Below are 13609 nucleotides of genomic sequence, written 5' to 3' on the forward strand. Positions count from 1 at the left end.
GTCAATCGCGACTGATCAGTTGATCGCAGGATGAACGTTCATAGATCACGGCCTTCCCTCTGCTGGAGATGCACCCAAGGGGCTGTTGCGACACCACATGTGCACTCAGTCAGGGAAGCTCCTCTCACAGGAGGCGGAGTTTTGCTGCTGTGTATGCCTGCCGTGTCAAGGGAAGCAACCGGCATCAGGGGAAGCAGGCGGAGTGCCCCCCGCCCCCTCAGAAGAAGAAGCCAGCATCGGAGGAAGCAGGCGTCGGGCGCTCAGCTACCCTGCCCCATCCCTGGGTGGTAGATCACTGCCAGTTTTTATATTGGATCATAGATCACAGCTGGACATGCCTGGTGTAGATGATTCCACTTTAGATTCTGTTTCTCCATCTCACATAGTTGTACAGCTTTTCCTGGGTTTTCAATGCACCTGTGCCACTACTTCCTAGGATGAAGGAAGCCAAAGCCCTCCATGAAATGTGTGCTCACTACAAACTACTGTATACCTCCTTCTTGTGCCTATAAGTGCCTATACACACAGTGGTTGTGTGGGGCAGGGGCTGTGTTTTCATGAAGCTGGAATTTTGTGATTCTTCTCTCATTCCACATACAACACTGATTGAATTAGGGACATAGGATGCTTCTTTATACTGAATCAGATTATTGGTCCATCTAGCTCAGTATTGTCTATGTTGACTCATAGCAGCTCTTCAGGGTTTCAGGCAGTGAACTCACCCAGCTCTAGCTGGAGATGCTGCGGAGACCAATACAGGAGAAACATGTTTTGTTGCAGCTGGGGCAGATGAAGGCATCCACTTGTGCTGATGGAGGGGTACAATGGTGTGTCTTCTTTCTGCACTCCTCTCAGCAGTCATTCCTCCTCTGCTCACTGCTACGTTTCCTACGCGGGAAGTGTAAGCATATGTGAAAACCTCACATACGGATATTTTAAGCTGCCTAGTTGCTCACCTGTACCTACTGTACTGTATGCACTGATCGGCAGCAGGTCTCCATGAACTTTGTGTGGTCCTTTCCCATCCCTGCTTAGTTCCTTTTCCCCAGGAGGTGCCAGGGAGCCTTCCATATAGACAGCATATACTCCGCCACTGTGTATATTCTCTTCCTTTTTCAATAGATCCAGAACTTTGTCTTAGCAGTCATCCCTGAACTGATGTACAGAATTATGAATTGGAAGCTTTTGTTAACCTGCATGTATGAAGATGATGATGATGATGATGATGATGATGAATGACACACAGCTTTTCTCGCATGTAGCAAATTTTGTCTTGTGTGAAACGATGCTTACACAGGGGTTTTCTTTTTGATGAGTTTTCTTCTTCTTCTTCACTAAAAGTAGGGAGGGTTTAAAAGGCTGTGTGTACATATATTGCGGATAATTAATCAGTACTGTCAAAGTTGCAGTGAATGGTTTTAATAGACTTGGAGAAAGCTCCACCTAGTGGAATGCTGCCAAATCATATTTTTTTTCCAATTTTTACCTGAAATCAGAAGCATTGCTATTATATGCAATGTTCAGAGATGATTTAGATGCTCCTTCCAACTCATGGTTGCTGCTGATAACTGCTTCCCTCTGTGGACAATCAAGATCATTATCCGGAATACTTAAATGCTTCTCTTACTTGTATTGGTATGCTCACTTGGTACAATTGGATTACCAAAATTTGCTCACCCTCAAGGACTATATGACTAGAGGTTGAATATAAAGGCTGGTCCTTGCCTAAGATATAACATTAAGGTTGAGTGCAGGCTTCCCCAATTTTGTGTCCTCCAGATTTTCCGAACTATAATTGCATAATCCCTGACTATTTTCTATGCTTGCTGGGGCTAATGGAGGGTGGCTCAAAACAGTTTGAGTGAACAACATTGCTGATGGCTGCTAGTATTTACATAAGGTGGGGAAAGTGTACTACAAGTGTATTACTTCATCTGTGGTCCACAAATGGCTTAAGCTGCTTTTTGCTCATTTTAATGGAGCTAATCTGGTTTTAAGTGGGAACACGTGGTAGTTTGTACAATATGCTCATTTTCTGTTTCCCAATTATTGCAGGCACATATCTTTTCCTTGGGAGCTACACTAAAAGCAGCCCTCGAATATATCATGGAGCCTGGAACCAATTCAGAATTCAGTCAAGATCTGCATGCTTTGCTTGAACAAATGCAGGAAGAAAGTCCTAAAGAGAGACCAGATATTGAGGTAAAAAAAGAAGTGTGTGATTGGTTTTTTGCCTTGTTGTTGTTGTTGTTTAGTCGTGTCTGACTCTTCGTGACCCCATGGACCAGAGCACGAACTTTCATATCATATGGGAACTTTCATATCATATTGACTTTTCCTGATGTGTCACCTTTAACATTCAACATTTCTCCACTCTTAAGTGATATCTTAGTTACTCTTTTGGAAGGCAGTTGCTTGATGGGCAAAGCAATTATACTGTAAATACAGTGTTTAGGGGGGTGATACAGGGAAATGCACAGAATGATTTCCAACTCAAAGTAGCCCAACACAGCACTTGAAATAAAGTGGCAGCTAAGCTACAAAGTAGCAGCAGCAATACAAAAACAACAGATGCTCACCGTTTTACATACTGTAATGCTAGGCACAAGAGTTATTGATAACCTTCTGTGTTGGAAGCCATAAGTGGTGGTTCTTGTGGTTGTTTTAAATAAGGCTAAATGCTTTGGAAAGACAACCTCCCTTAATAGCACTCATGTGTTTAATATTATATGTAAAGTGGTACCTCAGGTTATGGACAGTCCTGCTTACGAACCCTTCAGATTACAAACTCCACAAACCCGGAAGTAGGTGTTCCGGGTTGCAAACTTTGCCCCAGGATACGAACGCAATCCACTTCTGGGGCCGTGGGAGGCCTATGTCGGGATTGCGTGCCTTGGGTCAAGAATGCTTCGGGTTAAGAATGGACTTCTGGAAAGAATTAAGTTCGTAACCTGAGGTACCACTGTATTCATATTCAGCAGAATTACCAAGAGAATGCAGATTTGTTTCCAGGAAAGGGAACGGGTAAGGACTCATGACCATTTCCTACACTAGCTGTTTCTTTTGACCAGTGACAATTTAGCATGGGCTAGACAGGATGTGCTAAAAACATGAATGGAGGTGTAAGTGAACATCAATGAAATAAGTATAAGGGACGTTTTCTCCTTGGAATTTTAGTGACTAACTACACATAATGTTTGGATGACTACTGAAGTTTCCCAACTTGTATCAGAAAACAATAATAATAATGAAACAATGATAGTCACTTCAACAAAGTGATATTGTAGTTTGAGCTCTCTAATGTCTGTAAGGAAAAAAAATCTCTCTTTGCTTGAGGGTGGCTTCCCATTTACCATTGAAACATGGCTCTGTGCCATGTACCTCTCTACATGTAAAACATTCCATGAATGATGGCTATGGAGTTTATTATTAATTCAAGAAAAGTCTGAAGAACACAATTTTAACTAAAAACAATGAATTTCATAAATAGGCAAATCAGCCTAATTAAATGTATTTAAAGTTGGTAAAGATTATTATAATTATAATTAATACTTTGTTGAACTATTAATTGAAATAATCCATTATAAAACATTTTAAAATGCTGCAGTTCAAATTAATCTCTGCTAAATCTTGTAGAAAGGCTACAGTTGGGAAATAATGTTCCCTTACAACACCTGAATGGCCTTGCTTCACAAATGCAAAATCTTGACGTTTCCTAGGGAATGCTAATCTCTCGTATCATGTTGAAGTCCATGTCCTGTATGATAACTAGGTATTAAACACTTTACTTTACTATTATCATTATAGACTGTCATATCATTGAGTAAAGAGAACCTGAAGCTTTCTTCCTCGAGTGATATTTGCCAATGCCTCTCTGCAATTGGAAGAAGAGTGCTTTCAATTGAATCATGTGGCACCTTTCACGGTATGCTTTTGATAATGTAGCCCATTTGTGTAATGGAATCAAGAGCATTTTTTCTTGCTAAAGATACAGAACCCAAGTGATTATAAATGGTGGGAGGAATTCAGGTCCCTTTCTACTGTATTAAGTAAAAAAAAAAAAAATCCCCGTTGTTAACTCACAGTGAATTTTCATGCTCCTGTTATTTCATGTTTTCAGATATTTTTATGATCATATATCCTGTTATATATCCTGTTTTGCTGGCAAATACTTAGGATTAAGCACAACTGCTGCAAAAGTACAGTCCCGCACTCTCTAGCACTGTACTAATTTTGCATGTTAAGATTGTCAGACTAGCACATATGTGAATGGGACAGTTGGGTTGTGTGGCTATTTGCTGCCTATCATATAAACACCTTCTGTCATAGTGGAGGGGAAAGGTGGTTTGAAATGCCTTTGGGATCCTGCATTAAAAGCCATCTGTGGTTTGGTTCTCTCTAAAAAGCCAACCAACTTTTGATAGCAGTCTCTTTCCAACTGTAGGGCAGCATAAGGTGTGCATGGAATATCAGTGGAAGCTGCTTGTAATTTGGATGGGATGAGGAGATGGAGGGGGAGAAAACCGAAAATGTTTTTAATAAGAACATCTGTCTTTGCACCCAGACAGTTGTGATAACTTGTGGAGTGGAAAAGTCTATGAGAGGATTTCACCTTATGAACAGTGCACAGATTACAATTTAAGAGAGCATTCATCTCCAGAGGTGGAAGACTTGGAAGTTGCGAGTGGTGGAAATTCTTCTCACACGTATACCATGAATGACAGAAATGGTGATATAAAAGAAATTAAAACCAACTCAGGGCATGAAAATGTTTGCTGTCAGCATGTTTCAACTCAGGTCACAAACTGTAAAGAGAACAGCAATAACAACAACAGCAAGTGTGTGAATCTTGTCTTAGACACAAAGCCATGTACAAGTGAGTTGGAGGAAGATGCATTAAAAAGAAACTGCTCAAGGAAAGTAAAAGCATTTCCAAAGCTACCGTCTGAATCTGAGACAGACCCAAGAACTTTCTTCCCCTTTGTAAGTCACAGTGGACCACTAACAAGGAAACAATATCCATTACAGCCCAAGTCATTATCTCAAGTCAATAATAATGGGAATGCTGCTTTAGAGGGAAACTTAAGTCATTGTGATGGAAATAATGAACTTGGATTAAAAGCAGCAGATTTCCAGGAACCAAATAATAATTTAGATGAATTTTACAAGAGCCCGGAAGTATCTTATCAAATCCACAAGCCGACCTGCAATGATAAAAAAGCATATATTCTTCCATACACTCGTATGGGTTCTGAAACTTCAAACAACTATGAACCAGACAAATCAAATTCTGACTACAAGATACTAAAAAACCATAAATCATGGGAATACTGTGGAGAAACTTCCGCAAGGTCAAATGAAAGCAGTCTGTTGCATATTAACAGGATGACTACGGGGCTTAGAACATTTAATGAAAATGGATGTAGCTCAAGCCTGCTAAGTTCTCCAGAACAACATCAGAGTGAGATGAAAGACTATTATGTTGAAGAGAAACAATATGAAGGCAGGGAGTCAGAAATGAGAAACAGCAAGCAGGTAGTAGAAACAGAAACTTCTTTTTAAAAATTGTCTTAAATGTGGCATTGAAGGGACATAGTTAATTTTGGGGGATGGAGAGGGTTTTCTTCCTTGGAAACATCGTAACTCGCTTACATTGTGCGTGCACTATAGTCAGCAGCAATTAGTTGAGCACTTTCATTATTACCAAAGGATTTAATTAGTAAGGATCTGAATTGAGGTGTGTGGTTGGTGAGCCTTTGATGTTTTGACATTTGTATGGTTAACTTTAATTGAATTGAACTAGTACTATAGATTTAAATTGCACTATACTTTTGTCAGAATAAATTAAAGGTAATTATCTGCAGATAGAAATCATCCTGAGTCACTCAATTTGCAGTCAGTTTTGTAAGAAATAAATTCTCTGGTTTCTTTTCTGCAGCTAAGTTAGTGTCGTGTGGCCTTGGCAAGCTACTTATGTAGTGCCTTACCATGCAGTTGAGCAATCTGCCCTCTCCTCCCTGCCACCACTGTGAATTATCCAAGAAACATTTATGAGAGTAATGCACCAATAGTGGTGAATGGCTCCATCTGAATGACTTGCTTTATAATGACCGCAGCAATGTGGAGGAATTTAAAGCAGTTTAAACGTATATTTGCTATAGTGTCATTAATTTATGTGCGTATTATGATACACTCTCTCTTCTTTGTCATAGCATACATTGAGATATTAAAAATTAGTAGATTCGTAAGTAGGTTCAAAATTCTTTGCTGGTTTTGGCTAATATATATGAATTAAATTAGTTAGACTCAATGTGAAGATATTTAGGTTAAATTCCCCATCTTAGAGATGGAGAAGATTGCTTTTCTAGCATATGTTCTCTCTCCCTCCCTCTCCCCCCCCCCCCCCGTGTTTCACTTGCATGAGCTTGAGTAAGGTTTGGTACACAAGAGGTGTGATTCTTGCAGAAAGGAAAACTTGAACGTTGAGTGCTATGGTTAGCTTTCTTCTCTGCTGGTTAATTTTGCATAAGAAATTGTTCACCGCTAGGAAGAGTCAAATAAACAAAATCTAGAATTTCTAGTAGTATGGCTTTAAAAGCATTTGCAAACTTGTTTTATCTGGCCTCAAATGAAGGTGTGAGACATTAAAAGACTGCCGCATTGGGCCAAGAGACTACAAGGTTGCATATTACAACTTGTTACCAGCAATCTTTTGTAACATACAGGCGTCTCTGATTCTTGTCACTAATCCTTTCATTCTGAATAACTGAAATTATATCTATGCAAGGTTGTTGAGATGCAAGGATATTGAGATACAATAGTTTAGTGTATCATCATGAAAGAGGATATTTTTGACATTATATAGAGGTTTATTGGGAAAGGTGAAATATCAAGCAGTGCTATCCTGTTTTGTTTTAACTGAAATCTATTGCAATCCATGTTTAGCTTCCCTTTATTCTACAGTTTTGGGTGCCATAAGGTACATAGGCATTACTTTCTGATTTCCCTCACCCACCACCAAATTACATATTACCACTAATTTTTCAAAGGCTTTGCAATACCATTGATCTTTTCCATTGTGGCATGCATTTCCTAGATTGGGGATTCCATAAGTTGCACAAGAATCATTTTGTAACTTTGATCACGCAGCTCCTTTTGTAGCTGACTTCAATTCATGCAGCTCCATGTGAGCTTTCCCCCTTCTCCGCAATGCTGGAGGTGGTGTTTAAAATGTAGTGCTTGTGTGTGTGACATTTTCTTGACCTTAGAGAATATAGAAATCCCCCTTCTTGTGCAGACTTTGGTGTGCTCATTGGAGTCCAGTCCATTGGTTTTGGTGTTCTGTTTTGTCCCATAAATAATGCCTCTCTGCATTTCCTAAGTGGTTAGTATGCCTTCCTTTATGCTATAACCTTGCTTTCTTTATTCTCTGCCAAACATTGCCAAACCTGTTTGCCTGCTGGCTTCAAAACTGTATCTTTAGAATTCTTTTAAATGGCTTTTTCTTTGCAATTCTCAAATAAACACTTTTATCAATTCAAGCGTGACTGGAGCTCCTTTTTCCTCTAACCTACATAATTCCAGCCTTTATATCTCATCTCTTTTCATGCAGTTGCTATAGTGTTTAGTGTGGGAAGCTATAGCTTGTGTGTGCATTCTTTCTATTGCTTTGTGCCAGTGGCCTTAAACCCTTTAAAGTGACAGAAGTGAAAATGAAGTAAAATTTGCGCAACACCTTGAACTACAGTTAAGCTAAACTGGTATAAAGGTGAAGCAAAATTTTTAAAAAATCCTTCCAGTAGCACCTTAGAGACCAACTAAGTTTGTTATTGGTATGAGCTTTCATACCAATAACAAACTTAATTGGTCTCTAACGTGCTACTGGAAGGAATTTTTTATTTTGTTTCGACTATGGCAGACCAACACGGCAACCTACCTGTAACTGGTATAAAGGTGAACTCATAGTGTGCTGATGCATGTTGTTGCTGAAATCATGGTTGCTTTTCTTCTCCCCCGCTACAAATGCAACACTGGGAATTTGGTCACATTACACCATACAATTTGGACATTTTAGAGCAAACATGGCGTCTCCTCCAAAACATCCTGGGAATTTAAATTTGTTAAGGGTGGTGCTGATTGTAGGTCTGCGATAGGTGAGCTACAGTTTCCCCTCTGAAAAATGACTATGTTCTAAATGTCCTGCATTCAGATGTACTCATGGAAAGAGTATCTGAAAAAATTACTCTGTGATTTGGTCTTGCAGTAAAACTGTTTTTGATGTTTTTAAACAAAGGAACAAAGCAAATATATTTTAAAGAAAAGCAACAAGAATTGCTTCATTTTAAAAACAAACCCCTGAAATTCAGTGCTTGGTTTTGATTTATCCCTTTATAACAATTATGTTTTATGCAGCTCACCTATAAAGGGAAGGTAGGTCTGAAGTGTTTTGACATCTGCTTTAGTATTATAAGGATGCATAAAAGGCAGATAATTTTAACCTCAGTGGATCAGCAAAGACTTGTTTATCCTCTGCTGCAATATGGGTTTGCAGTAACATGTAATTAATGTTCAGTAAACTTCTCAGTAGCCCCTCTCTGATGTCTTACTGGAGAGTCAAATGCTGCCTTTTGTATAAAGAAAAGGGAATATTAAAAATTGAGCAGGTCAGGGAAAAGGTAAGGCCTTCTGCTTGGCATGTTGGTTTTATAAATATAGGGTTTTTTTTTGTCATATGGCAGCAGTTAAAGCTAGAGCTCTTACAGTCTTGACATCTTAAGAATCCAGCAAGAGAAAACACCATGCGAGATTGCTGACTTTGTAGTTTGGCTCTCGGTGCTATCAACCTGTTTCTGTGAAATATATAAGTAATACCAATCTTTTTGTTGGAGCAGTAAGTTAATATCCTGCTAACTTCGCTAGCAATGTTTCTTATATTCTGGGAATAAAAGGCTTGCCACAAAATACTTATCTTTCCATATCATTTTTGCTTGTTTCACAGGAGAGCTCTAAGTAGTGATGAAGCTTTTAAAGTAAGATGTACAAAGCACAGCTGCCAAGGTAGATCAAGTTTTAGAGCAGGCAGGTTAGAGATGACAGATATAGCTGAAGAGGTTCTGACATGTTGCAAAGAATAGACTGGAGTTTTATTAAGGACAAAAATAGCCTATTCTCCTCTTCTGTTGTCTTTTACAAAGTTTAATTTCAATTGAATCCTATTTCGAAAGTTGAGACCTTCTTGAAATGCTGCTAGATTTGGAGAGGTTAAACAGGATACATTAGGTAGCATTTGCTAATCAATAGAGGTCCCAATCATTGTGCAAATGGTCAGACATTTCCCCTACTTTCCCTAAACACTCTAATAGTTGGAAAGCTCTACAGTGGAACCAGTTACATGTTTAAGTTTCTCCTGGTTCTTTGTATATATCTAATGATTTCATTTTTGTCTGTCGGGGAAACTTCCCTTCGTATGCCAGTGGAAAAGGAATAAAACTATGATACTGAATCAGTGAATTTGGCTTCAGAAATGCTTTTTGTCTCTTAACTGTCCTTAATATTTTGTTTTCAGTCTGTTTTTCTGAAACGTCTCTTAACACAGTATGACAAACCACTGAAAGACTATGAGCTCTGGGCTTTATGCCATGAAATCTTGCTTGCTATAGAAACCTATACAATTTATCCAGGTAGGTCTTCCTTAATCTCTTCTTTTTACACTAATATATTTTATTATCTTGACATTAAGGGCACGTCTTTCTGCAAACAGGTGTCTGGGCCCTGGTGAGGAGAAAGGTGGATTGGCATTTGGGAGGTACACATTGATCTATGGTTTATAAATTATGGCCAGTGCTATGTGACATGCCAAGAGGTGGGGGCAGCTGAGGAGAAGGCTATCTTCTGATGGTTGTGATACCACTGGGCAGTCAGACAGGGAGCAACGGCTGTTGGAAAAACCCTGGTGCCTGCTTCCCATCCTTAAGAGTTTATTGAAACAGCCACCTGGCTCATCATCTGTTGTAAGGATAGAAGTATGTAGGGTATCCCATCCCACCTGAACTTGAGAAGCAGAGATCTCCAAGTGGAAATTTGTTACTACTCATGGGTCTCTTTGTTAGGGAGGAAGTCAAAATAGGCAGATTTTGTTCTACAAGGGAAGATGTCTTGGAGAGCATTCATTTTTGGGGAAAGGGTTTTTTTTAAAAAAAACAAACTTTCTTCCATTATTATGTCAGAATATTATGTACTGCATTATGATATTACAAAGTCCTTGCTATAAATTAAGACTCTTTTTCATCTTTTGTGATTCTGCGGGGCCCACAATGTTTAGATATACCTAATTGCTGCTATATTTTGTTTTGCTTTTGTCTGAACAATCCCTGTAGCACAAATCTCTGAATGACTCAAGTATAATTTATTTTAGAATATATACAGTCCCACAAATGAGTTTATGAAAGCAAGATTTTGTTATTTTCTCAGCAGTTCTAATATTTAAAATACCTGTTTTTCAGCATACTTGTGTTTAGACTCTGTCTTGATTAACAGTGATGGAAGTGTTCAGTTTGTTCCACCTGAAAGTGAAGGTAATTTAGCATGCTGCTAATTTTATGAATTTCTATTTATTTTTGTCACCAATATTAAAATAGATATTTTTTTAATACTTTAGGCTCATATGATATGTTTTATTTGGCTCCTGAGACAGAGGAAGAGGATTATGTTACTGAAAAGGTATTGTGACATGTTACAAATATGGCTGTTTCCTTTAAAAGTTAAATAGAAGAACATCTTTAAAGAAAACAATGGGCACATTTTCTGGTTTACATAGATGCTTGTGATACCAAGATAGCGCCATCTTATACTATATTTACACAGTAGTTTCCCGTGGCACCTTCGAGTACTATCTTAAGCTTTTTTTAAAAAATTAGGCAAACCTTTTTGCTTAGCCAATACTTTAGTCACTAGAATATTTAATGCAACTAAAAAGGTATTTAAGAGTCTTCCCCTCCCCCTCCCCTTTTCTTAAGTATCAGAACTGACTTGACATTATTCACACAATTACTAATATTTTTAAAAAGTAATTAGTTGCTGCGAGGGACTTCCACTCTGGATTAGAATCTCTCTCTGTGTGTATGTGTGTGTAAGGGGCAGTTTAACTTTTTGTTCCATTATGGTCCTAATTTGGATTGGGGATTCTGCTCCTGTTTTACTCTTTCAAAAAAATATTAATTATAATAATGCCACATCTGCTTTCTAGCTTCTAGTTCAAGCAGTACAAGTTTGGCTGTGACATTAGACTTCATTTATTGTAGCTTGAGGCAAACTCAAAACTGAAAGTGAAAGTTGTGGCACTGTACTCAAGATTTGTAAACAATAGTGCAAAGTAAAGTTTTTACACTTAAAAAATATTTCAAATTAACATCATTTTGTGGATGTTTTGAAAAAACGCCAAGTGGTAGCACAATATGTTGTTCTGGTTAATTTTAGAGTAATTGCATTTGGAGAATATAAAGACCAACTAGGCTTAATGTTTGTTATGTAGTGTGGTATTTCTCAATTCATTTTTGTTAATAGTCAGCGTCTAGCTCAGGCGTCAGCAAACATTTTCAGCAGGTAGCCATCCACTGTCCCTCAGAACTTGTGGGGAGCCGGACTATTTTTTTTTGGGGGGGGGAATGAACGAATTCCTGTGCCCCACAAATAACCCAGAGATGCATTTTAAATAAAAGGACACATTCTACTCATGTAAAAACCGTCCATGGGCTGGATTGAGAAGGCGATTGGGCCGGATCCGGCCCCCAGGCCTTAGTTTGCCTACCCATGGTCTAGCCAGAGGAGCTGCACTGAGACCATGGCATGGGTGGTGATGATGGGCTTTTTTTAACCCTTTGAGTTTGTTGTTGCTCTAATGGACCTCCATTGCCAATAGCTGGCTGGAGGGTGCCTGAAACCAAAGTGGGGCAAAGGGTTAATTTCCCTGCCCTTACACTATGGTTCTGATTTGGGTCCCTTGCCCCCAGTGCCTGCTATTTGTTTAATCAAGGCACTGCAGCCACAAACTATGTGACAAAATGTGAAGTTTAGTTTGGCCCCAAGAGCATGGGTGAAATTGACTTCTGTTCTACTATCTTAATGGCGGTTAAGCATTAATGGAACATTTTCCTATGCTGATCAGATGTTTTGTGTGCAATATATATATGCATTTGTTGCACATAAGCTTCTCATCTCAAGCTAGCGCTTTGAGTACAATATCTCCTACACCCAAATATGAACTATTGTATACAGTGGTACCTTGGGTTACAAACGCTTCAGGTTACAGACTTCGCTATCCTGGAAGTAGTACCTTGGGTTAATAACTTTACCTCAGGATGAGAACAGAAATCGCACGCTGGCGACGCAGCGGGAGGCCCCATTAGCTAAAGTGGTGCTTCAGGTTAAGAACAGTTTCAGGTTAAGAACGGACCTCCGGAACGAATTAAGTTCTTAACCAGAAGTACCACTGTATATTTGAAAACAATATATGGCGCATTGACAGGGAGCATTCATTGCTGCTGCAGATTGCTGTCTGCATTATCGTTGTGTGAACATTGCAATGAGAAAGCTTCCCTTTTATTTCTTGAGAGCCAGTGTGGTTTAGTGGTTAAGAGTGGTGGACTCGTAATCTGGGGAACCGGGTTCTCGACTCCGCTCCTCCACATGCAGCTGCTGGGTGACCTTGGGCCAGTCACGCTTCTCTCTGAAGTCTCTCAGCCTCACTCACCTCACAGAGTGTTTGTTGTGGGGGAGGAAGGGAAAGGAGAATGTTAGCCGCTTTGAGACTCCTGAAGGGGAGTGATAAAGTGGGATATCAAATCTAAACTCTTCTTCTGCTTCTTCTTTTCCCTCTCCCCATCTCCAGCTATGCTATTTTACAAAACTTTTCCTTTCTATTTAATTTTGTACGCTTTAATTCTTTTTGGAGGCTTTGTGTTATTTTGCTATGTTATGTCTGTTCTACACAGCACATCTAGTCGGATTTTAGATACCTCCAAAGTCTTGAACTGCAACAGTGCTTTCTCCCTCCAGGTTGCTTTTGTGTTACTTTCAGAACTGACGATTCAGTGGTACTAACTCAGTGGTGACCAACGTGTGCTTGTGGCATGCTTTTGGTGACCATGAAGGAAGGTGCATAGTTATGCTATGCTGTGCCCTGACCTCAGGTATGCCTGGGGTTGGCTCAGTTGCCTGTGCTGATGCCGACAGGAATGTCAGCACAGCCATTTGTAGATTGTGCTTTTAGTGAATACCCATCCTTGCGCTGGAGACCTGAAATTGGCTGCTTTAAGTATATGTATTTAAGAGCAGGGTTCAATCTGAGTGGGAGTCGTCCAGTGACTTGGTTGCCTATTCACTGTGCCATTTCCAACAGGTCTGTATTTACTGTATTGCTGCAATTTTGTGGAGAGCTGCAAAACATAATTTCCCACCTGATCACAAAATAGTGTTGCCAAGGAAACTGAAGAATTTTCTTCTGGATATGGCTAGACGAAAGTCAGAAGACAGGCCTTCTCTGGCAGATGCAATTAAGGTGATTTAAATTAAGCAATTTCTTTTTTTCAAAAATTGTAAAAATGTATTTTAT

The 13609-nt window shown here is 39.3% G+C and overlaps 1 protein-coding gene across 9 annotated transcripts in view; it reads left to right on the forward strand.

The window, feature by feature from the left end:
* KNDC1 (kinase non-catalytic C-lobe domain containing 1) overlaps window positions 1–13609 on the forward strand; it is a 70680-nt gene that overhangs the window by 27315 nt on the left and 29756 nt on the right. For 7 of the 9 annotated variants that reach the window (XR_014512057.1, XR_014512058.1, XM_083443465.1 and 4 more), the window contains 7 exons: window positions 2056–2202; window positions 3808–3925; window positions 4565–5535; window positions 9566–9680; window positions 10503–10574; window positions 10658–10719; window positions 13397–13555. Coding sequence is in view for 7 of the 9 variants with exons in the window: in XM_083443465.1 (XP_083299591.1) it covers window positions 2056–2202; window positions 3808–3925; window positions 4565–5535; window positions 9566–9680; window positions 10503–10574; window positions 10658–10719; window positions 13397–13555 (1644 nt within the window). In the remaining 2 variants the exon portion in view is untranslated. The remainder of the gene's footprint in view (window positions 1–2055; window positions 2203–3807; window positions 3926–4564; window positions 5536–9565; window positions 9681–10502; window positions 10575–10657; window positions 10720–13396; window positions 13556–13609) is intronic. The other 2 variants (XM_083443470.1, XM_083443471.1) reach the window with 2 other exon arrangements.

Source organism: Podarcis tiliguerta, assembly GCF_965153285.1.
Source record: "Podarcis tiliguerta genome assembly, chromosome: 5".
NCBI classification, from domain to species: domain Eukaryota; kingdom Metazoa; phylum Chordata; class Lepidosauria; order Squamata; family Lacertidae; genus Podarcis; species Podarcis tiliguerta.